This window comes from Simochromis diagramma, unplaced genomic scaffold (genome assembly GCF_900408965.1).
Source record: "Simochromis diagramma unplaced genomic scaffold, fSimDia1.1 OVJJ01000602.1, whole genome shotgun sequence".
In the NCBI taxonomy this organism is placed as follows: Eukaryota; Metazoa; Chordata; class Actinopteri; order Cichliformes; family Cichlidae; genus Simochromis; species Simochromis diagramma.
The window spans coordinates 9,877,384-9,902,956 of NW_024387040.1; the positions used below are offsets into that span (position 1 = coordinate 9,877,384).

At 46.0% G+C, this 25,573-nt stretch overlaps 1 protein-coding gene across 1 annotated transcript in view; it reads left to right on the forward strand.

Moving 5' to 3' along the window:
- The window catches only part of gli3 (GLI family zinc finger 3), a 97,156-nt gene that overhangs the window by 37,145 nt on the left and 34,438 nt on the right, over positions 1-25,573 (forward strand). The window contains exons 3-4 of the mRNA XM_040043633.1: positions 134-379; positions 15,207-15,312. Of these exons, the coding sequence (XP_039899567.1) occupies positions 134-379; positions 15,207-15,312 (352 nt within the window). The remainder of the gene's footprint in view (positions 1-133; positions 380-15,206; positions 15,313-25,573) is intronic.

Sequence of the window (25,573 nt, forward strand, 5' to 3'; positions counted from 1 at the left end):
CTCCCCCACTACATGAGCAGCGTTCATAGCTACAGCTTTTATTCTGATATCTGTTTAAAAGAAAAATGTGTTGCCCTTCCAAATTTATAACACTGGATTCTTCTCCTGTCTTTCTGTCTTCATGTCCACGCAGAGGACGAGAGTTCAGGCACGCCTTACCACCGTGAGAGGCGCAACGCCATCAGCTCTCAGGTCCCGACGCCTGGCGCCCCTGACAGAAGCATAAATGAGGAGCCCTCTACGTCTACGGAGGAACGCCCTTCCCTGCTCAAGAAGGAGCAGCACGGTTCCCTGCCACATCTGGCTGACCATGCACTTCCATACCGGGGCACGCTGTTTGCAATGGACCCCCGCAACGGCTACCTAGACTCGCACTATTGTAAGTCCATGAGCCACAAACACAAGAGCCGCTCACTTCATTTTAAAATGGTAAACTTGAAACTTTAACGTGTAAAGTTGAGAAGCTACACAGCTCAAGGACATGCTTGCAGAACCCGTAATGCTGAAGCCAAGTTTCCCTTTTCTACTGTAGGTGAGAGGCAGGGCCGCCAGATGCTTGATTAAGTCTGACAGATTAGCCCTTCTCTTACACTCCGTCTCTCCTCTGCACACAGATACAGGCACACACACTTGTGAACGCACGCACGCACCCTCGCCTTGTGTTGCGCTTGGGAAGTTAGTATGGGGAACGGCCAGCGTAGCTTCTTAATTCCCTCATTAGGGGCCTGTCTGAACACAGTACTCCGCTTTCTCTCATCAACACACACTTCAAAGCCCAAAAGCAACGCAGAGTCAAACCACACCACCCCCTACTCTGCCTCTTGGTCTCTCTGGGACTCAGAGACTGTATGAGAGAAAGGCAGAGGAAGACACAGAGAGGGAGAGAGTGCGAGAGAGACTCACAGAGACAAAGCCCGAGAGAATCGGGTGAAGGAAGGAAGCTGGCAAAGATAATTCCAAGAAAAGGTGAGACACATAGCGGCGGTTAAGTAAAAGAAACGCTGGAGAAGGGTGTTTGGAGAGCAAAGGGGCTGATTTGGAAGTTAATCTGGTGGCCAGGACTTTAACTGCAGACAAGGATTTGATGTGATAGCTTGTTTAGTTTGGTTATACTGGCGCTGAAAGGGAGCAGGAGGAGTGCGCCAGAAGGATTTTAATCCAGCGGCAGTAATGAAAGTCCAGTGGACCCCAACCTTATACTGTAACTCTATTTATTCAGCCACTTCATTAACTGCTTCTCCATCGTGGTTGGGTGCCTGAGAGTCATCAAGGTGCCTCTTTAAGGTAAAGGTTACTTAAAACCAGGCAGTTCTCTGGACAGAACCCTCGAGGGCAGAACATTACTGCCCATTACATCCTGACCTAACTCAGCAACACTGCCACTTCTCATTTTATGTATGTGTGTGGGTATGTGTGAAGGAACTCTGGTGGTTCCAGACCACTGAAGCCTTGGGGTAGGAGTCAGGAAGGTTGGAGGGGTGGGGGTTGGGGGGAGGGGGTTAAGTCTGAGGCTTGGGGTCATGTGGAAAAGTCACAGTCTTGAAATGGAGAGTTCAAAAGCAGCAGGAAAAGTCAAAAGGGCTGTAGAGCTTCAAGGGGAATTCTTCGTGCACGAGGACTCGAGAGGGTGGAAGACTGCAGACGTATGGAGCAGACAGGAGTAGAGGACTGTGATAGCAGTGATGCTGGGATGTGTAGGCACGTGTAGGCATGATGCACAGACATTTTAGTCTCCCTCTGCAGCAAGGTTCTTGCAGTTTTTGGTTTTTCAAGACAAAGATTTACTATGTTCCTCTCTTTTCTGGTGTCGACCAGGTAAAACAAACAATTTACATATCATGTTGGGATCTGCCAAATTATCACAGGCATGATAAAAAATATTAATAAACTAAGAAAAAATATTTAAGAATTACACAAAAAGTTGATTCCCGGTGTTCAGGGAAGAATGAAAACACCAACAAGGTCGGTGTCAGTGACTTCTGGTGTTTTTCATTGATGTTTCTATGATCTCTCCTTCGCTCAGGAAGACTTATGATTTGAGATGAGAGCATTGCTGTGTAAAACACCTCCTTCTGGCCCCAGGTGTTGAGGACATGGGGAGTTCCTAAAGGCAGCGGTCCCATTCTGTCTGATTGAACCCCGTACCAGAGCTCAATCCCCATGAGCTCTGACGATCTGAGGGGTCAGCAGATCGAAAGGGGTCCCCCTTAAACCTCTGCCGCCCCCTCCCCAACCCCTGCTCTTCGGCTGCTTTGAACCAGGAGCCTATAGCATCTGTCGCCACTCCTGCACCACAAGGTGTAAAAAGCTACGGGCTCCTGTTCTGGTTTCTGGTTCAGTACACAATTGAGCACACATATTTTGCACATACACACACACACACACACTTAATTCTCCTGTGGCAGTCCCTCTCTATGAGGGCTTTGTCACCTCCTTAATTCATCCCAGGTGTGTGCGTGTGTGTGATGGAGAGGGGGCCCTAAGCCGTTGTGCTGCGCTTGCACAGCGCTCCACGCCATGCAGCAGACAGCCAGGTAAATCCGATTACTCTTACCGCTAGTGTGTGTCAGTGCTTAATGTGCCTAAATGCGATGGCACCTGCAGCCTCACCACACCTGGCCGATGGGTCGTTAACATGGTGGCGAAGCTCTGGGAGGTGTGGGAGTCGAGCAACCACAAGAGACCGAAAGAGGGGTTTATCTTCAGGGCCTCGCGCTCTGAGTAAATCTGCGCTATTCACCCAGACTTGTGATCTCCCACTCTTCTTATGTCCTTGGCCTAAGTCTCTGTTTACTCTGGTTTTAACACCCACTTCAGCGCAGAAAAGAGGAGGCACCAAGGAAACATTGCTCCTATTGTTAGCATTAGCTAATCGTGGTGATGCCTGAGTCTTAGCCGCTTTTCTTGGGCAAACACTGGATAAGAGTCCATATCCTTCTTACCACAACGCTAATACATGAGGCTTTGCTGCAGGATAAGGAGAAAGGATTGAGATGAGGATTAATGAGGGAGAAGTCTTTTTTTTTTAAGATCTTTAATTGTGTAGAAGTGTGAATGCGACGCTGTGCGCTGACATCTGTCTACATTGTGTGCTGATTAGCCGGTCAGTGGTCGTGCAGCAACAGTGAGCCCACTTGCTGGCGACGCATCTCTGCTTCCTCCAAAGGGATCCTCTTTTTTTTCTTTTTTAAAGTTTCTCATCTTTCCCTTCTTTGCCAGCCTAAACACATCTATGGAGGGACTTAAATCGCGTGCTTTTCAATGGCTTTCTTACAAATGTTGAAACTACTCTGAATGGTTGATGAATGCAACCAGTAAATTTGCAAAGCTTTAGAGATGATGCTAAAGAATTTCGTCCCTGAAGTGAGAAGTTTTGTTGCTGTGTTATATCTAGTCTGGGCAGAGCAGGCACAGCAAGTATCTTCAGGCTGTGATGGATAACTATCAGTTCAATAGTCTTCGGTTTAGCTCCTTAAAAATCTAGCCTAGATCTGGCTGCAAGGGCTTAATCCCCACACACCAAAGCCTTGCTGTCCTTGACTGATCTCAGAAACCAATTGAGCTAAGCACAGGCGGTGGAGGTATGGATCTTTTGGCCGGAGGAATCCTGCTCTCTGATCCTGGTCAAAGGTGACTGCGTGGCTCATACTGGCCCTGTGTTTGGGGAAAGCTACCGGGAACGCTGAGCCGTGGTGTAAAACCTGTTCCACGATTTTATGGTTATAGGGAGAGGGGGGTGGGTGTCCAGTCACAGGGGTTAAACTCTGAACCGCTGCGCCAAGCTGATCTCAGGTCTACTCGGCCGTAGCACGCCGGCCGCTGCCCCGGCGTCATTCTGTCTGCCTCTATATCAAAATGCAGCTGACCACTGAACTGAATTAGCTGTCATCAAACTGTACGTGATCCACACAACAATGGCCCTGGCCTCGCTACAGTTAATTACAGTCCTTGGTCGCTCACTTCGTATGGACTGCACAGGGCCTTTCTATACGTGGCAGAGAGAGGAAGCACTGTGCGCTATGTATGATGTAAAGTATAAAGTGTGTGCATGTGTACGAGGAGAAAAAAGTAGCAGAGTGCTCTCACAGAACAAACTTTCTGATCTCTTGTTGGTTTAAATGTGACAACCGGCTTGGATGCAGGTTCAAACATCCTCCCCCCTCAAACAACTGAGGAGAGCCTGGGGTGAGAGGACACGTGCCTGTTTCAAGGGTAAGTGTTTGTCTTTGTGATTGTTTCAATATTGGCTTTTTGAGCGTGGTGGCATGGTGCAGTCCCCCAGTGGTGTGCCGGCACAGAGAAGCCTGGGGCACACTGCAGGCGATGGAAAGGGATCCCTTCCATCCACCTCCTTTCATCAAAAAAGAACAACATGGGCCTGTGCTCTGCCGTGGCCCCTTGGTCCAGCACACCAGGGATAATCAGATGATCCCCTTTTATACAGCTTATTAGAGGCATCTCGCACCGTAAGATAGGCAGTATTCTCACATGCATGTGCCTCTTTGTAGTTCTTGATGATTTAAGAGGGTTAAGCGGAGTTTGAAGTGCTTCAAGAATGCACTTTCATACCATCTTAAGGTCATGCGGCGCTTTTACCACAAAGCTGATGTGTGTGTGTGTGTGTGAAAACGGCATATCTCTGAACAGTAGCAGTTCCTATTAACAATGACGAGATTAAATGTGAAGGAGCTAAGAAGAATTAAGAAGAATTTCTAGAGGACTGAAGATGTTCTCAGTGTTTCTCAGTGCCGTTGTAGCATCATCTGCCAGTGTGTTTACCCTCTTTTCCAATGTGATTGGTTAATCGAGTCGCAGATGCAAATAGGAACAATGGCGCTTTGTCGACGGGAAAGCTTAAAAATGAAGATTTGTTGTGTCTTGTCCATCCAAAAGGAGAATAAACACTCCCTCCTGCTTACATTAAGCACCAAATTATGAAAAGAAGAAGACTAAATACCCATGAGGGCTTCTCCTCAGCTCTCCGGTTAAAGCCACAATATCACAAGATTTTCCTCTCCGCTTTGAGTTACCCCGTATTCACCAGTATGATAGAGTCCGACATGTTTCTTCTGAATCCATATCTCATCACTTTTTTTTTCATTTGCATTCCTCTCACATAGTGCCAAAGATAAGCACCCTTATCCCTCCAACCAACAACCCGTATCTTGCTCTTGTCTCTGGAGGGTCACAAGTATATATTGTTCTACATGAAGAAGAGGCTGATGAACATAGTATAATTAAAATGTTTCTAACGGCGTGGTGAAGTGGAAGATATCGCTGGAGAGAGGAGAAAGACGAAAAGGGAGGCATGGCTGAGTATGAGGGTGTAAGTGAGACAGAGGGCTAAGAAGTAGAGAGAAGAGCAGTAGAGAGTGTAGGGGGTGGGGGGGTGTAACAAAGCAGAAAATGAAGAGAGACATAAAAGAATGGGAGCTCAAGGAGGTCAGGCCCATCACAGGCTTTAGTGTTGCCTTCAAAGATGCCTGGGACAGGTGGCAGCTCCAGACAATCTCGCACCACAGAGCAGCATCCTCTCAGGACGAGATAAGGGATTCCTCCATCCAGGCACCCTCCTCCCACCTCTCCTGCGTGCACACACGCACACACCCCACCTCCCTCATGCCCACCCCTCCTCCCCTCCCTCCCATCTCGGGGTTCTCCCAGACGGGCCGCTTTGATGTGGCTCAGTGTGAGCGGGCAGCTGTAGGCCACGGGGCTGCAGCAGCGCTGCTGGGCCACTGGGCCGGCGGACCGTTGGGATCCGACTGGAGCGCGGCTCAATCAGCGGGGCTCTCCGGTGCCCGGCACTTTCAGGTCTCATTAAAGCGCTCCGGCAGGGTTAATCCTCTTTAAGGTTTACATGGGCCTCCGTTTGTCTCTCTGCCCAGACTGAGGGAACCCCTGGGCGCCACCTGCGTGACAAAGACTCAAATCACTGTGACACAACTTCCCTCCGTCTGTACTCCTCCACACCCCTTGTATGTTCTTCTCACTCCTCCCTCTTTTCCTGCATCCGTCCCCTGTGCATTCCGCCTCCTTGTTCCTGCCATTCCCTTGATAGTACCTAGGCCTGGTTCTGAGTCTTTTAGGATTATTTGGGTGGAATCTGTTGACAGCAGTGTAGTAAATGGATTACAACTTTGTCCTTGTTTAGGGATGCTGTGAGGAGGGAAAGAGGGAGAGATCGGGGAGGATGTGCTTTGAATAACGAGAGAGGCAAAGAAACAGAGATAGACAGAAACTGGGATTAACTGAAGGAATTAGGAATACAATGCAAGAGTGAGAGGGTGAAAGAGAGGGTAAGGTGACAGCAAAGCACACTGTACAAAGAGTGAAGAGGAAGGAGACTCAGAGTTACAGATGGTGTTTTACTCATAAGACCCAAATGTTCCAGAGGCATCAAACTGTATTTGGTCTTACAGAGCCCAGGAGCCATTTGTCTGATTGTTGTAACACTGGGCTTTGTCTTTACTCTGTGACACGTAGTTTCCTTCCACCCGCCTCAAATAATGGCCACATACCTCTAGAGACCTGAGCAGACTTTGTCTAATGTCTGGATTCAGTGGAAGATAGAGCAACAGCCACTCAGCCCAGGGAGAAAAAGCCATTTCTGAGCTAGATATTTAAAGGACTGCACTGGTAGTTTTGAATGTTTGTGGTGATAAAAGATTTGGGCAATCAAGTGGTGCTGCATTGGTTAGCACTTGTGCCTCACAGAAAGAAGGCCATGGGGTTGAAACCGCCTGCCAGCTGGAGCCTTTCTGTGTGGAGTTTGAGTGTATGGGTTCTCTCTGGGAACTCCCGTCTTCCTCCCACAGTCCAAAGATGTGCATGTTGGGTTAATGGGTGATCCCAAATGTGAGTTATCTGTCTCTCTGTTAGTCCTACGATAGCTGTTCAGGTCATACGCTGCCTTTCGCCCTGTGTCAGCAGGGATAGCCTGCACTGGATAAGTGGTTATGAAAATGGATGATTAGTTAGATTTAATTCACATGTTCTAGCTGCTGGTTTCACAGCATGAAAAATGCATGAAAATTAACTCACGTTGGCTTTCGACTTGCCAGCTTGTTTTCATTCCCAGGGCGTCAAATACCTTGCAGTCAAAGCTGCCGGCATATCACAAATATGCATGGTGGCCCGTGGCCTCGGTGCCAGGTTTATGTCAGTAGTGAGACAGTTCTCATTTCCAGCTCATCACACACACTATATTTAGCACGTTCTTCTTGAGAGTGTTCCATTAAAACGTATGTGAAAGTATAATTTTTCCATGAGCAGAAAAAGAGGCAGGTTTAAACACGCAGCGTTATCTCCTGGCATCCAGCAATAAGTCAAGACACAGGTGCCACAGGACTGCTACGCATTTCTTTGACACCAGCATTTATATAATATCATGGATTTGAAAATTGAAGATTATTGAGGAAGAAGAACATTGAAAAGATTCCAGGTCATGTTTTGAAAAAAATGAAGTGGAACAGAGTGTTTTGCGGTTAAGTAATGTGATGCATTTTGTCTGCTCATACTTAAAGCTCTCTCAGATTGTATTTCCCACTTTAAGTCACATTATCGGGCTTTTCTCACTCACTGTGAGGGATTTATTCTCTTAATCAAGACCCAGAGGTGAACTAACAACAACAATGGCTACCAGCAAATGCATTTAGCGAACAAACTACATTAACATTGCTTGCTGCGGTCAGTGGCCTCTCAGCGTGAGTCAAAATTGAATAGTCGTCCATTTTCCCCAGGCGGCGGCGTCCAGTCTGTGTGTTATTAGAATGCAGGTGTGTTAACCTCGCAGTCACTGTCACACAGCCACATGCAGTTTTGGTATCACCTGCATATAGAGGCCTGAGGATGTGATGTGACACTGAACCGCATAGAGGGTCAGACTGTCCTGGTAGCCTGATGCAGCATGGACAGTCGTGAACACACTCTCTAATACGACCTCGGCTTGTATCAGAGTAGTTTATCGTGCATTTTCTCTAATACAGGCATTTAAATGCATCAGTGGACTCTTTTCTAAATAAAGATCTCAAAAAATTCCAAGCCCAGTATTGAGCTTGAATTTGAGTGGAATAAATCATGCAGCTGAAGCAAAATAAATGTAGCCAAGTCCTGCTGAGTTAACCTGAGGTTTAAATCGACTCCCTTTTATCTGAGTCGTCATTGTTTGCCGAAAAGGAGATAGACAGATGCAAGAGATACAGAGAAGGAGGTGGAGGGAGAGAGAGGTGTAGTGTGGAGTTTTAGCTGGTAAACTGCTGCGTCTTTTCTCAGCCGAGTCGGGGAGAGGAGGCTGGAGGGTGGAGTAGGGCAGAGAGGGTGCGGGAGTGAGGGGAGAGGGCCAACGCGTAGCTCTTTGTTCTACTCCCGGGCTTATCCCAATCTGGAGAAATTCGGGAAATGTAAGAGATAGATGGGTGCTCCAGAGAGGCCCAGTGAAATAACCTTACTAGGATACAGGGGAAGAGAAAAAAAGAGGGTGCATTGCTGAGGTTGGGTAGTGCTGGGGGCCCCTGGCAGAGATGTGTGCGTGCTTAGCTCCACTCTCTAGCATTAAAAAATCCTTAGATTGGAGTGCAATTTGTTAAGATTACGACTCTGGTTCGTAAATGTTTTGCAGATGTGGAGCTCTGCTGAGTTATTTGTGTAACTTATGTCTAAATGTCCTGCAATTGGATACATATTTTAATGGGTAGTCATCTGTAAATCCTCTAAAAATTTGAGATAAAGTCTGGCAGGGAATTGTTGCATGTCCTGCAGGTGGTGTATGAGCAAAGTAAACCCCTGGAGGGAAAAAATAAAAAGATCCAGTACTTAACAAATAAATAATCTGTTTGAACATTAAGTCTCAGAGCAAATATGCACAGACTTGCGGGCACTGACTGACTTGTTCAGTCGACGTCTGACAGCGAGTAGCGATGGAATGTATGCTCAAACAGAAAGCCTGTTATCGTGCAGACGTCTCTCTCTTTCACGCTCGTGTTCCGTTCTCTGCCTTGTTTTTCTTTTCCGCTGTGTTAATTGCTTTTTACCAAAAGAAAGACTGCTTGTGTTTAATGGTGTGAGAGCAACTGAGCAAGAGAGACAGAGAAAGCACGAACAGAAGAGAAGATAAAAAAAAAAAATCTATTGACTTACAGAGGAAGGGCAGAGTGTGATCTGCCAGCCTCGTACATATGATGAATGGCAGAGAGATTGGCAAGCCAACACTTAACATTTTTCCTTTATTTAACCTCTCTGCTTTCTTTCTTCTGCCTCACTCTCACTGTTGGTCTTTGCTGAATAAAGGCTTGTTTTTATCTTTCTCTATTCTCGTGCCCGAGCATTACATACAGCGGAGAAAGCTCTGCACAGCACGAACATTAGGCTAATTTATACAGCGGTAATTAGGCCATTAGACCTGAAACAATCTGGGACCTGTAATTAAGCAAAGCGCTCCAAAAGTCAACAGCAACTCCCATTGAGCTTAGCTAAACAGTCTCCAAAAGTGTTATTTACATGTCCAAACAGCTTGAGGTCTCAGTGTAAGCAAACATGATGAGAGGCGGGGTGTGAAAGGATTGATCACAGGGGGAATTTAGAGGCAGCTTCCAAACTATGTCTGCTGATAGTCTTTTTTTTCAATCTCCATCTCTGGCCGGCCTGATAATGATGAGAGGCTCAGCGTCACATCTCTGGAAGCAAGTGTGATCAGAAGTGTTAAACGCACCAATCATGTAATAGTTCGAGCAGACTCTGAGTACTCACGGTAAAGCTTGTCTGCAGATATGCCATAAAGAGGAAAATATGGTCTAATACTCTTACAATTTTATATATTGGAAGCAGGGTTCGAAAATAACACCTGGCAAGCACCAAATGTCGCAAGTAAATCTTGTAAGGTTAGCTTAGTTAAAACAATACTAAGAATCTCTGATGATGATATCGATTACAGGTTCAGCCCTGTATTCAACAAACCCTGTTCCTGCTCTGTGTCTGTGCAAAAAAAAAGTCAGTGAGTCTTTTAGCGTCTGCATGAAATCAAACAGTGAGTGCAAGGGTCCCCGTGGACGTCCGGATGAACGCCTAATAAATTGTGACCGTACAGACTCATCCACCCAAAAGTTCAAGCAGACTTTTAAGAAAAAGTATAAGAGAAACGTGGTGTCTCCAGCTGTATGTGTCCATGTGCAGCATACTCAAAGCTTGAGGAGCACACCATGAAAGAAGCTGGGGGTGGAGATGGGGTTGCAAAGTGGCTTGCAGATATGCAGCAACTGTAGGCAGGCTTAAATAGCATCGAAATAGCATCGGATCGACCAATCTGTCAGGAATGTTGCTGAGCTGGACTTATTACTGAACTGGACTGATTTATTAGCAATAAAATTCCATTGAATTTTGAACTCACGACTTGTTAACCGTTGACCAATACATTAGAATAATGTATACATGCAAACAAACATATAACCTTAGCACAGATGTGCATTTCTGCAAACCCACAAATGCATTTTCCTGTGCTCAGTTTATTTCAAAAAGTAAAAAGCTAAGAGTTAACCACAGCTATTGTAGCAGTTCCTAATATGGGGACTTTTGTGGGGTTACGCTATTAGACAAATCAGTTATAGATGACTTTATTCCATAAAAAGATGGAATGGAAGAAAGCTGGAAAAACAGCTGTACAAAGACCTGACCACTGTAGTCTCTCCTTTAAACACATTCATTTCCTTTAGCTTGAAAAGTTATTCAAATGGACCAATCGAAGAAAGCACTGTCTGGGTTTCACATCATCTATTTCTAGAAGTCACAATGTAGCAGGAGTGAGTATAACACTCTCTGTCTTCTTTTCCACTTGTACTTACTTCCAGAAAGGAGCGGCACACACGTGCGCTATTAAACGTGCAAATACACAAAGTCTTGAGCATCTTTGACGCGCTGCAAAGTGTTGCAGAGTTGGGTTCTAACTGTGGGCCCTGCTGCAGACGAGCATGCCTGAACAGTGAGATCACGAGCGAGGAAAGAGGTGGCATAATGAAATCTGGCACTCGCGGCCCCGGCACAGGCTTCATATGTTCCACATTAGCAATTCACAAACCTCTGGAGCAGGCCCCAGCAGCCCTTTTCTCACTCCGCCTTAGTCGCTTATGACAAACTGTCACTGGCTCTTTGTGCTCTCGCAGTGGAGCGTCGATGAGAAGTGCAGCGTTTATGGTGGAGTGTTTCGTCCTCGGCTGCGGGTGACACTCTGTGCGAGCAGAGTCAGTGAACCCTCACCGCGGGAGAGGAGGAGCCCAGGTTTTTGCCGTCAAGACAATAAACTCACAATGCTGAGTTGACAACAAAAGAGCAACAAGGGGAAATTGTTTGTATTATCAACACCCAAATCAGAATTGCAAGTGACAGCTCAAATTCTGCAAAAGTATCAGCTCGCACTCGTTCCGGAGCACGTTTAAGACGCTTTGTGCCAAAGCTTCCACTATGAAAGGAGATTAACCAATAAGGATATTGCAAATGATGTGCTTTAGGCTTTATCCTCCCCTCGTCCTCACCCCCACCCCCCACCCCATTCTTTTGAAATTATTCAAGTGTCCAATAAAGGACAAGTCAATTACCATCCTCTCTTTAATGAGGTGGAAGCTGGCTTTTGGTCCTGAGTACAGAGTGTTTGTGTGAATTAGAATTAATGAGCCTGGTCAAAGTTTGCTTCTAATTGCCCTTTCATTAAGACCCATTTGTGATCATGTCTTAATACCTTCCATCCTTTCTCCTAAAAGACTGAAAAAAGAGGGGGGCAAAACAAAAATGAACACTGCTGCTCTGAAAAGTTGCACAGAGGTCATTAAAATGTTCGAGAGGAGCTCTGAAGAGCTAATGAATTAGTTGAAAGTTATGAAAGATGCTACTACAAAAAGTTCCTGATTCTCAGTATTTGATTGGCTGACATGCTTTAAAAACATAATTAACTTAACTATACGTAACAGGGAGAAAAACCGTTAGGATTACACTTTCTTTAGGAATGCTCGAGCGGCCGTGGTGTGTGTGGCCACAGTGGGAAGGTAAAAACTGTGACATGTGTTTTGGCTTCTCGTGTGCCTTCCAGCTGTATTCTGTATTAGACAAAGAGAATACCCGGAATATCCAGAGAAGCAGGGGCAATTTAGTTTGGGAGTAAACAGTAAGGAGTCCCTACAGGAAACACTGGAGATAGATTGCAGGATGGAGGCTCTCCCCTCTTTTTCTCTGCTCTCTGTTCTTCGTGACTGTATACATTCCCTGTAGTGACACGGGTCGGTTTGCCTTGCTAATGGGGAGCTGTGCTTGGTGTAAAAGAGGTGGCAGGCTCTATTTAGATAGGGCCGTGGTAAAGTAAACTTCAGACTTGGATTTAAATAAACCTCAGCGGAATGGTTTGCCATGCTGTAAAGTCGTGGGCAGCAGAAAAAGTAGGAAGGAAGGGAGGGAAGGAGTGAGAAAAAGGCTCTTGTTTCAGTACAGGGCTGTGCTGAGTGAGTGGCTCCAGAGACATAAACAAAAGGGGGATCTGGGTAATTCAACGAGGAGCGGCGGATGTAGGAATGAAGGTGTACGTTGCAGCGGTGAAGGGGTGGAGTATTTAAATTGATAGCACATTTTTTTAACCTCAGTAGCTGTCTGTTATTGCACAACATGACAGAGGCTATAATAAAGTTCCTGCTATGTGGGCAGGGATGAGTAAGATTAGAGAACATGAAGCTTTTACTCCCATAGACGCTGGTAAACCTGATGCTTCATTTCCGAGTCTGACAGCCAAGGGCCGACAGCCCGGGAGTGGAGCTGTGGAGAGTAAACAAAGCAGATTCTGCTCTTGTCTACCAGCAGCCCATCCCTTCATCCCAGCATCCCCTCATCCCTCCCGCCCTCAGCAGCTCTGGAATCAGCTGAGGTGAGCCAAGCCAAAACTGAGTCATCAGGAGAGAACTATCAAACAGACAGAGACGGAGTGGTCAGATACTTGCCAGAGCTGCATGGAGGAGGCTTTTACCACTTATCTCTGCTATTGTGAAAAACAGGATGAAAACCCACAAGTGCTTTCTAGAAGTTTGCCTAAGTTTTCTCTTCACTTGTTGAACAAATTTTCTGTGAAACTGGAGAACTTTATAGCGTACTGTTATACAGCATGATGCAGAAGTTGACTTATGACTTGGATTTAAGAGCTGTTTGGACAAGGGGTAAATATATATACAATTTCATCCTGAAGTCTGACTGGCATCCTTCTCACTCATCATTGCAGGGGTGCAAACTTTGCAACTTTGCCCTCAGTTTTAGCAACTTTCTTTTCTTAAAAAACAACTTGTGCGTCTCCACAGATGAACCACCCCATTAGAGCACGTCTCTCTCAGACTGTGGGCTTAAGCGTGGTTTCTAGTGTATTTAAAAGTAGAATGGGAGGTAGAGCCATCAGCTTTCAGGCCCCTCTTCTGTGGAGCCGTCTTCTAGTTTGGCTTGAAGCTTTCCTTTTTGTTAAAGCATGCCATTATGGGCTGGATCAGGTGACCCTAGACTGCTTGGGCCTTCCCATGACGCACTTCTTCACTCACCTCTAGCCCTGTCTCCCTTCCCTCACTCCTAAACGTTCACGTCAGATGGCTGCCTCTCCCTGAGCCTGCTTCTGGTTGAGCTTTCTTCCTTCCCACTGTTGGGAATAGTGCTTGCTCAAAGGGTATCGTCTGATTGTTGGGGTTTCTCTATGTTATTGTAGGGTTTTTACCTTACACTATAGAGCACCTTGAGGTTCGCATTGAGATGACTGTTGTTCTGATTTGTAGCCAGATATAGAAAAATGATTGGAACTGAACAGAAAGCCTTGCTCTCCTGCTGCAGACAGACTAAAGCAGGCTAAAGCTCCAGGTTGTTTGTGTTGATCATCACTGAAGCTCTGGAGCTTCCCAGAAAAAAAAAGATCTTTGACACTTAGTTTAGGATCTAGATTTTTCTCTCGCTCGGTTTCTGCTGCTTCATGTCTCTTATTAAGACTCAATACATTGCATTGCTGTAAGCCTAAGCAAAACTAAAGTGACCACCTCTCAATTGTAGCTGTTGCCCCAAGCTGGCAGTGATTAACCCAGTAAATAAATGAGCCATGAGGTAAGCAGAGACCCGAGATCAACACCTGGTGTATTGCCCAACGATGCAGCTGAATCTGTCATGGCTCAACACTCGCGGAGCTGTTGGGCACCTCACCGTTTGGCAATGTGCCCTTTTGGCTCACGCTTCCAAATGTTTACAACCATAAAAAAAAAAATATAAATATATATATATATATAGCTAGCAGCCTCAGAGACTTGCTGCGTGACGTTATACAGATGTTGACACATGCTTAGCCTCGGGGGGATGATAATGCAACTTGGCACTGGTCTCAGTAACACAGGTAATAAAGTGGCTAATGTTCTAGCAGTGAGATGCAGTTAATCCGTGCGCAATGGTCATTTGCTGTTTCTGCCTTGATATACACACTTTAACCTAACGTGTCAAAACTTAAGCAGGCACCTTTTGGTTGCTTGTTTCGACTCGTCCAACAGTGGATGCACGGTTGCGACACACAAATTCAGCTTCAAGTTACAACTATATAACAACGAGTGCAAGTCAGGGTTCGACGATGAGTGCGTACGTGTGCAAAGTCAGCCTGGTTGTGGCACAGCAGTTTCAATTTCTGCTGTAAAAGTAAAGAAAAGGCTTGAAAACTCATGTAATACAAATATTTTAATGTTTTATCTGGAGGTGGGGGGGGGCGAGAGAGTGAAAGAAGCCTCTGGATTCTCTGTGATAAAACACCAAGATGGAAAAGGATGTTTTTGTTTCCCATTTTGTTCGTTTCAGTGGTTGTACTCAAATGTTATCCTTTGTACAAAACCATATTATGCTTGGCACGGTGAGAAATGTGCCATTTGGCTGCTTTTCCTACGCTTATTTATCCCTGTTTATTTTGAGTTCTCTCAGCCTTGAGACATGTACAAAGACTTCCTCAGCTAACATTTTTCGAGCAGCGCAGCTTTTAGCTCGGCGCGTTTAATGAGGTCTCATTTGGGTGGGTCCGCTGAAAGATAGCCATCAACCACTGCCTTTCATTACTGCTGCTATTTAGATTAGCCGAGGAGGGAATGGATCCACTTGCAGACGTATTTTAGGAGAACTGGGACTTTTATAAACTGTAAAGAAAAACAGCTCATGTTTCTTATCTTTTCTGTCCCGCACAGCTGCTCCACAGTTCTTCCCCACCTTCCACCCTCCTGTGCCAATCGACGACAGACATACCCAGGGACGGTACATCTACGATCCTTCGCCTGTGCCCCCTCTTCACGTGTAAGTGTCTCGCACTCAAGCACAAAACCGCAGACTTCAATTTTGCTGATCATAACACAGGAGAACACATTTGACTCAGCCGCATGGTCCGCTACTAGCGGCGATACAAATCGAGCTTCGAAACTTCCTTCCGCCTGTGGGCGTGGAGCATCCTCCTCATGGGTGCCGGGGCGCCTCTCTTTGCCTTTTCAGGATCAAAGGCCACGGCCCCGTACGTGCGCAACATGATCCGCATGTCAGAGACACGCAAATGAACATGTGTCAGAGACAGGGAAATGAGAGCAGGGCGAGGGAAGCCTGGGAGCGCGCAATTCTCATAAGAGCAGTGATCAAGCCCTGTCAAGAGAAGGAAGCAATGCCTCTGCTGACATCTACCCATCTCTGACAGACACAGATGAGCTCCTGACACATGAACTGTGTACAAGTAACCTCCCTGCCTCTTCCAATCGCATTTGTGTGCATTCGATTCGTTTTGAAGCGAAGTAAAAGCGAGGCCATCTCTGCTCTCCAGTGGTAAGTTATTATAAACAGGGTAACTCTTATTGCTTTAGTCTGCCCCTGTGGAGTGGGTCCGATGGTGCCTGCCAGGTCAGCAGAGAACTTCAAAGTGCTCAGCGAGCTCGCTCGCATGCACAAATTGCTCCTTTCTCCTCACTATTAGTCACTACCTTCTCTTCTACTCTCTCGGTCATTTGTATTCTTTGCATCCAAACAGTGCAGGAGTCCTCGTCCTTGTGGCGCTTGTTTCCTACCCGCCGACACGGAGGAAGCGATCAGCGTGCGACGAGGACAAATTGGATGGGGCAGCTACTTGGGCCGCATTATGTTTGATATTCTTCATCATTATCAACTCCCCCCTTTCTCCTCCTCAGGAGTCATATCTCTCCCTTGCTGATGTGCCACTAAGCGTAATGAATTTTTTATGTCCCCCCCCCCCCCGTCTCCGGCCCACCCCACCTCTCAACCCCTCGTCTCCTGCTCAGAGGAGGAAGGGGGGGGTCGAGGCGAGGAAATAAAAAAAACAAGGGGAGGTGATTGATGCCTCGTGTCACTGCAAACAAAATGGCAAATATAATTTAGCATTTAGCTTATGCGCAGATAATGGGGCGAACACGCTCAGGCAACATAAGCTCAAACAAACAGCCGGGCTTGTTATCCGTCAGGAGCGCTTTGGTACGAAGCGGAGCAGCAGGTTAGGGAGGAGGAGAAAAATGAGGAAGCAGGCGGGGGTGGGGGGGTTAGAGGGACAACACGGAGCTGAAGAATTGAATTAAGGGGGAGAAGTTACGCAGCAACGGTGTCTTCAGTCACTCTGTCCGGACGGGAGTTATCTGCGCGCTTGGTTTGCTGTCACTGGAGACACGGCCATGCTCCTGCCATGCTACTTAGGGCCTATTTATCCAAACCATTAGACGTGGAGCTGTTTAATATGACACGCTGCGCTGAGGGAAACTATTTGTCATGATTATAAAACAGCTGTTGAGTGGCCAGCCTTATTTAAATAAAGTCTTGTGAGCTCACTGTCATGCGCATTATCTGCGGGCCCTACGTGGGTTTCATGCAGAAATTGTTCTCATCTACTTTGGATTCTTTTGCACAGGGAAGCAGCAATATTGCCTGCTTGATTAAAAAAGCAGCCCTGAATTCCTTGGTGGGAAGATGCGCTCATCACTTGTGGTATTACAGCTGCGTCCAACCACCTGATGGCAAATTGGAGTTAATTACACTCCCAGATTTTAGGTTTTGAGCGAGTTTCAGCAACTAAACTTTACGACTGTGAAACTACCGCAAAAGCGTAAATCTCTGCCAGGATTTAAGCGATGCATTCTGCTCGGTAATGCTGCTTGTAGGCAGCCCACGCGAGGCAGTCAACGTATAGCTGTCGCTCGGGGGAAATGGAGGACAGGAGGCGGCTTATGGAGAAATATTGAATTGTTTTAAGACAAGTTCTCCTCGGTGAGCAGAATTAATCGTTATTAGCCCCCTCAAAGATATGCCTAAGTACACAGGGACTATTATTGCAGTACTTCCCCATGCAACCTCTCATTAGGGCCTGTAATTACAGTTGGGTTGGCCCTGCGGCAGTTCCATCAATCCAGCCGGCTTCCCCCCGCCATGCACACAAGCCAGCCACCACCGGGCATCCGTGGCCGGAGAAAAACACCACGAGCGCCCGGCAGCTTGTTTCCTCTGTGCCACAATGACACATACACCATCCGTACGTGGCAAATGAACAGAATCATATCCTATTACTGTGAAGGGCCTAATTGAAACGTGTTTATTTATGGCCCTCGTTTTCAGACGAGGAGCGGGCGTTAGCAGCGCAGCTAACGGGCTCCAGTGATATGAGGCGGTGGAATTAAATTAAAAGCTCATAAAATGAAATATGCTCCGTATTAGCTGTTTGACACTTAATTTGCCTTCAAATGAGCAGAGGAAATCACAAATTAACTGTCCTTTGTTTTTTTTTCTCTCCCCTCTTTACCTCACCGCCCCTATTAGGCAAGGGAGAGTGCAATTACAGACAGAGGCTAATCGTTTAGTTTATGAATTCTTGTGGGGAAGGTACCAATGTGCCATTCAATATTAACGCCTCGGGGTCAGGAGAGGAGGCGGGGGGTGGGGGGGCGATTTCTCTTTACTGAGAAATTTATATTCACGTGCAAGAACAGCACTTAACAAGAGTTTCAACAATCTCAGTCTGAGTTGAAGCTAATCCCAACAACCAACAAGAAGCGTTTAACAGGTTTCTTTCTTTTTTATCTGAAGTAACCTAAACTTTACTGTCCTGCACTGATCCGGGATCAGCTGGAGTCTTTTCCTCCTTTAAACTTGGCCAGTTTTCTGTGTGTCTGTGTGTGTCTCTGGTCTGGAACCAGCTTAACTCCAGACTTAGCAAAGAGAGAAAGAGTCTTTCCTGCCTAAATAAACACATTGATCTGTGAAGAGCAGGCTCTCCATGGGAGCTTTGGTCCCCTTTGTGCTGGTTTGGCTTAATGGGAGTTTGGTGGTGGGGTGGGGGGGTGTGGGGGTGAGGCCAGCTCCAACAGAAGAGACCACTCCTTTCATTCCAGCTTTATTGCCTGACCGCGGTACACAGAAAAACAAAACAGCCCTCTCATGCAGCTCAACGCCGGCTCTGGGTCACCCGGAGACCGTGCAGAACAAACAGAGGTATTCGTCACAAGTCAATTATCGGCATCAGAATTTACTCTGGAGTCCCGGGCCCTCGTGCTGTGAATGGGGGGCCACTAAAACGACAAAACATTCTTAGGGGATAAGCAATTGACTCACAACCTTTCGCTCATTTACCGTATGTGGATTTAAAAAAGAATTAGTCAAGCCAGCGGAGTCAATTAAAGAGTCTATAAAGCTGTAAAAGTAAACGAGCACTCTAAGGAGATTTTTTTCATGAAAGGTTTTCTTTGTGGTAACTATTACTTTAAATTGCTTTCCCTTCCTATAAAGTAAAACATGCATATATATTCCCCACTGTATACGTCCAACCCCCCCAAAAAATGCAAAATTAGCTCAGATGCTGTCAGTTTTCTCTATTCTCAAGATATTAACAGACCTTAAGGACTCATGTGTCTCATAAATAAAGTAAAGCGGTTTATTTTTCTCTATATGTGGAGTTAGGGTACAGGTGGGGGGCTTTGCGGGTGTGTTTCCGTGTTCCCGGCCCGTGTGGTTATTTCATTCATGACCAGTGTTTGTTCAGCTGCAGGGCCGACTAGAAGGTATTCTGGAGGACCGGGGAGAGTGTGGGGGGAGAGTTGTGGCACATCTCTGTCATCACAACAAAACCTCAGCTCAGAAACGATGAAGCAGGGAGGAATTAATTGGCTCCAGGGCTGCGTGAGCTGTTGCTTCTCAAGCTTTGTTTCATTTAAACATGGCACCAACTTGACTGAGTCACCTTGTTACCCTCTAAATCCAATCAGCTCAGAAGTAAAACGCAAGAGTTCGGACGCATCGCCCCTTACGCACTTCTTCCTCCCCGCTTTCCTCACTGAGCGCGCCCGCATGGGTTTTTGTTGTTTTCTTTAAGATGTGCGCCGAGTTCCTTTTGTTATTTACATAAACTGTTGTCAGAGCGCCCAATCTGCTCACGGAGGAGCCGAGTGTTGCTTTGCATAAAGACCACGGCCTTATCTCAACACCTCCTTCCAGACGGGATGAGAGCGAGCATCGCAATACGTTGCACACACACACACACACACAGACACACAGATGTGCACACAAGCAGCATAACAATAACACAATCAACAATAAAAAGACAAAAAAGGACCTGGTGTATCTTTTCTAGAAGCTGGTGGAAACGGAGCGTTACTTACAGTGCGATTTGAGGCCTCGTTTAATCATTAAAATGTTGTTTTCAGCCACTTTCTAAAAATACAGTCCAGATTTTCTACAGAAAAATAATATATGTAAAGATTTTTTTTATGATTATTCACTTTTAAATCTGTTTTCGACTAACATAGAATGAGAAGGGTAGCCATAAATTGCATCCGGTGTAAATGACCGCTCCACCATCACATCTGATAATCTCCATCCAGATGTGCTTCTGTCACCAGGAAGCAGTGGCTGAAAGATGAAGGCTGCTTTTTCATCTTCCTCTCTTAACTGTCCAAAAAACCCATTCTGTGTGACTTCATAGGTCACCCCTTTCTGGTGGAGTCACCAATACCGCCCCGCCCCCTTCCTTAGTCCCCCCCCACCCCCACCCCCCACACATGCACACAACCCCCCCACCCCTTCTTTAATACTTTCTCAGTGGAGTAAGTCGGGGGGACAGGCGGTCACGCAGTAGCTGGCTTCATGATTAATGGTGTTTATTCTTGACAGAAGGCTCCTTTATTTATCTGCATTGCAGTTTCACTGATACTATCAGTCACCTGAATGAAAAATATTCAGTCATACCAATTTTGCAGTATAATTGAGTAGAGTCACTTCCTTTCAGTCCCCCCCCCCCACCACTCCACCCCTTGCTCTCTTTCTCCCACTCTATCTGGCAGCCTTATCATCGCCACAGTAATTTTCGCGCTGCGTTGTTTGATATGGAGAGGCTGGCTTTAGCCGTATTTGACATAAAGCCTCTTCAATTTTCACAGGAGGGGGAGAAAAAAAAGAGCAGGGGAAGAAAGAAAGTTGCGCGCCACTCTGTGAAAATGTGCAAGAAAGGAGGAAAATACCCCCCTCTTTTTTTTTTTTCCTTTTTTTTCTGAGGCAATTTCAGGATTTAGAGAGAAAGGAGATAAATGCCTAAGCAGAAATGTGGGCAGATTGAAGTTACAGTATATCTATTTTTTTTGTAATACACTAGTTTCAGAACCCTAAATGGGCAGTGTAGCCTGCCTCCCATCCCCTCCTTCACCCTGTGCACAGGACCGTGATATTTTGAAGGCACCTGTGTAGTTTGAGAATGATGGATCCAGCAGGTTGAGAGAGAAAAAAAAAAGAGGGGGGAAAAAACGAGTTTGGCACAGCAGATATTTGACAAGGCCTGTAAAGGTTTTAGGGTTGAGTCATTACTTGTGGAGATCTGTTAAGACATGTTCCAAAACTCTACTTACCAGGCTAGGATTACTTATGCTGGGGCCACTGCTGCCAGGGCTGCTGCTACTGCTGCTGTGTGTATATTTGTATGTCTCCCTGGTTATTAAATATCACGTGCATTTCTTTTAAATGTTTTTAATCCTCTTTAAATAGTTCATTACTTGTTTAATACGTCTTTCAGGCAAACGGGAATTGTCAAAGAATTTACAGCATTTCCAGTCTGATCCCTTTCACGAGCATTTTATTAATGCAAATCAGTTCCTGTCTGGTTATCCTTTCGACAAATATTCCCTATTAATTATATTCTCTTCTGTGTTTGGTTGAATTTAATTTGAGGCTCCATTGAAAACGGCTCTGAAAAAGGTACATTCTGATAAAGCAGGAATACATGAATCTCTAATACGAGGGGCCTGCGAATTTGCACATGTAACACATTAGTGGATTTGATTTCCCGTACACAAGTCATTTGCCCCCTCTTCATGTTTGAGATCTCAATTTGTAGCTCTCCCAAGGAGCACAATGAAAAACCAGGTCTGAGGGGAAGAGATAACAGGCAGGTGCCAACAGCTGTGTGTGTGTTTGGACGCGTGCGTGTGTGTGCGCTGGTGCAGCCGTGCTCGCACACGCAGATAGACGCGTGCTTGGAAATAATTTTAGCATTTATTCCGCTGCCATTTTTTGTTGTTATTTTGATCGCCATCCGTCAACTTTTATTGTCCTCCTTAATATGATATTGAGACTAAACTCCTGCTCTTTGTTGTGTTTGCCGCTAACCGGTTTCATTGTCCGCACCACATTGTTCAGACGTCTGACAATTTATCGTCTGCAAAATAAGGCGTCTATTAAAGCATTTATATACAAATAACAGCGCTAACTGTATTTTAGTAGTCTCTGTCACTATTGTGGAATGCATTCATTAGATAAGATGAAACACCAAATATTCAGAATGCAACTGTAACAAAAATTCCACTTTATGGTATTTTAGCTTGAAAAATAAGAAGCATAGTTAAGAAATTACGTAAAGAAAAAGCATGCTGATTAATTTTGTGTAAGTCGGCTGATTGATTAATCGAGTAATCTCTGAAAAAAATCAGTTTTTTGCATGACGTGCTATGGTGCATGCGGAGTAGAGAAGTAAACGCAGTGGCTTATTTGGTGGGTGTGGCCGAGTGTCACTTTTACGAGACCCTCCTCTCATTGGCGGGGCCCGAGATGCAACCCCAGCACAGACGGCGTGCCGCCTCACATCGCCTCCCCGACCTCAGGCTGGTGTCTGCTCCGCACATATACATCGCGTTTAAAAGAGCCTCCCGGCAGGAGAAGCCATCACTTAAGCGCACCTTTGCTGCGTTTGAGGAATCACCGAGCTTCAGAAAGGCTGCTTCTTACCTAATGCAGAAAAATCAATTCTGCTTCCAGATTTTAAAAAATTGAGAGTCAGTTTTCAGCTTCTTTTTTCTTCTTTTTTTCTTCTTCTTTTTTCGAATCAACCTGTGCCCTAAAGCCGTCACGCTGTAGCAGTGTAGAAATGTGGAATTTCCATTACTCTGATCTCTGGGCTCTGAGCTCCAGACCCTGCGATCCCACTCTGGGGGCCAGTTATAGCAAGTAACGAGACCAAGGGAACAGGGTCATAAATCCTCGCCAACTCTCCTCATTTTCCATCCTCTCTCAGTCCCTCCTTTCCTTTCTTCCCTCTCTCCTTCGCCTCCGACTCTCCTGGTCGAGCCTTGGGTAAATGATTGAAAGGGAACCCAAACGCAACAATGCAAAACATTCCCACATGTCGGTTACAAGAATGCTTTTAGTCATTGTGCTAAAGACCAATGAAAGTTTTAATGCTGGGAGGAAATGAGTTCATTACAGCTTCTGGACCTCCTCCCCTCCCTTTCTCTATTTGTTTATCTTCTGAATCGCATTTTTTTCTTCTTAAATCGCTTCTTTTACACTTTCCTCACCAGTGAAAATTAATTCATATCACATAAAGCGATTTCTTTTCTCTCAGCCCTTCCTTATCTCCCTTATCAGATGTGGCGTCCATTACATCTGATAGCCCGATAGGATGGTTTCCTCTAATAGTGCAGTTTGCAACGCGGGTCAAAAGAGAAGCCCGTTGCTATTTCTGTCTCCCATGGTGCCTCTCTTTTCTTTGAGAGGGCGTCAGCTTGTGAAGTTCTTTCATTTATTTATTTATGTTTTCATGGCGAGTGTCCGGCCGGAGCTGCTCGCAAATATGCAGAGTCATGCACGCAGCTGCAGGGTGCTTATAAGACAGAGCAAGGTTTTTTTTCTTCTTCTTTTTTTGTCACATTTTCATCATTTCTCTGACCGATTTGACTAAATTAGGAATTAACGTTTATTTAAGGGGATGGAGTAAAGCTGGGAAACTTGTTCCTGGAGCCAAAGGAAGTAAAAAAAAGTTCCCCTTATTAGGATCTCCTATTTCTTAACAGTTTTGCTTCATTTGGGTAGCGAGGTTTGTGAAACGTCCTCCCTCTCTTTGGGTTTATCCAAAATTTCCTCAGGTCTGTGTTTAAGCTTCCCAAAGCTTCATCGAGCCTGCGCTTGGCACCGCCACGCATTCGGCCCCTTCATGATTAAATATCAAGGAACTCCACTTGACATTTTATTAGCCCAACAAGATGGATGAAATGGGCAGAATAAAGTAGGCTGTGTCTGTTCACTTTCCCACCAGCGCTTGCCTTTCTTCTGTCCGGCTTTTCTTTTCTCTCCCTTCCTCTGCATGAAGTATGTATTAGGAAAACGTGATGGATTTCGCTCTGAAAAGGAGATTTTTAGTGCCAAGGAGGAAACACATATTTCTGTCTCGTACCTGATGCTCCCGCTCTGCTTCTTCCTCTTCTTCCTCTGTGTCTCGGCTTTCCCTCCCTTCCTCATCCTCCTGACCCCCACCTTTTTTTTTTCTGTTGTTCTACCTCAGATCTCTGTCTGAAGGATTAACCATCTCCAGCAGTGTGTCTCTGCTGTCTTGTAGCGCTGTGTATTGTTTGTGATTTGCTCAGGCCCATCCGTGCGGCTGCTCATTTCGGCAGCCCAGTGTGACGTGTCGAATTGCGAGGGGATCGTGCGGAGCTGTCTCACGGATCCACGAGGCTCCTCGCAGCCCCTGGGCCACACTCATTCTCCAACACCGCCCCTCACCTGTGGGCCGTACACGCAGGCACGCATGCTCATTACCTGACTCGTCGGGTAGCTAGGGCGATGGGGTGTGGAACCCTGAACCCTGTTTAGCTGCAGGCGTCAGCTGAGTTTCTGTGTAAAGGCATCGGGGCCATCGAGACACGGCTTGAGAGGAAAAAGAAAGGTAGATGTGTTTCCTCCATGTTTTCAGAAGTTTAACACTTTAACACCCAGGAGTCCCCCTCCTGTCTTCACTCTTGCCCGAGGCATGCCAGAGGAACTCAAAACACTGACTGAGAGCTAATTCCACCTGTACTCACTCTCTCGCTTTGAAAAAAAAAGAGAAAAGCGGGGGAAAAAAACAGCAATCAAGTACGTAATTGGTTGCGCACAGAGATGAAGGTGTTCTACTTGTAAAAGAGCAAAATCAAGCATGGGAGACGACCAAAAAGAAACAAGAAAATCCTCTTTTTTTTCTTGTTTTTTTTCCCCTGAGCTCATGTTTGTTCCCTGATTCCAGCCCCCTTGAAATTACAGGAAAAAAGGCCTGGCTCATTTTGTGCAATTTCACTTTCATGTTTTCATTTTCTCGCCGTATACTTAGTTGATTCGTTTTGGTAGACGTTCTTATCGCGATGGCTGAAATTACGTTTAATTGCAGTTCGTTGAAAAAAAAAAAAAGGCTTTAAAACTGCCTGTGAACAAAATAAAAAAAACACAAAGCAAACACAAAAAAACCAACCCCGCTGCGTGGCAAAGCCAAATATAAACTTTTCAAAAACGACGACTGTTTTCAGTCACATTTTGAAACCAGCACGAGTGGTGAGAAGATTTGAATCTGTCTTGTGTTTTTGTTTTTTCTCGATAAAGCCCAGTCCCTTTCTTTCTGAGCGTTTCGCCTTGATCTCGAACAAGAAGCATTTTTCACGTGTGACTCAACTTTTAAGGTTCATGACTCCTCTGGAGTTCACAGAGGTGGCAGATTCAACCAGAGCCGCTGACACCTGGACCCGTGTGTTATGACTCAACCCTGTCACACTCTCTGACTCCTGCTAATAAACATGTCTTACCGCTCCAGCGGCGTGGAGTGATACGTGCTCACAGAGATGAGCTATATGCCGTTCTGGCAGAACGAGTGTGTATCTTCTGCTTGCGTGTGAATGTGACTGTAACGCACACTTGTAGGAGTTGGGGGGGATTGAAGGAGACTGCTGGGAATTGAACTGCACAGCGACTGAGTATGTGTGAACTGACGACGCAGTGTATGGGAATGTCTGGCACGCCCCCAGAGGTATCCCGCAGAGAGGGAATCCTGCTTGATGTGACCATGAATAGAAATCCTTCCCACCCCTCGGACCCACCCAGGCCTTTGATGTCAGAGGGTCACGCAGAGCCCTCGCAGCGTTCGGGGAACATATTTACCCCGAATGCCTGGCAACCTCACCATACCCTGCCAGCTCTGCCGCCTGCATTGCCCAGAAGAAAAGCTTAAAGCAGACACTGCTGCTGGACTGCAACGAGGAAATTCAGATTAGATGGTGCTGACAGTAAAGGCCAAAGA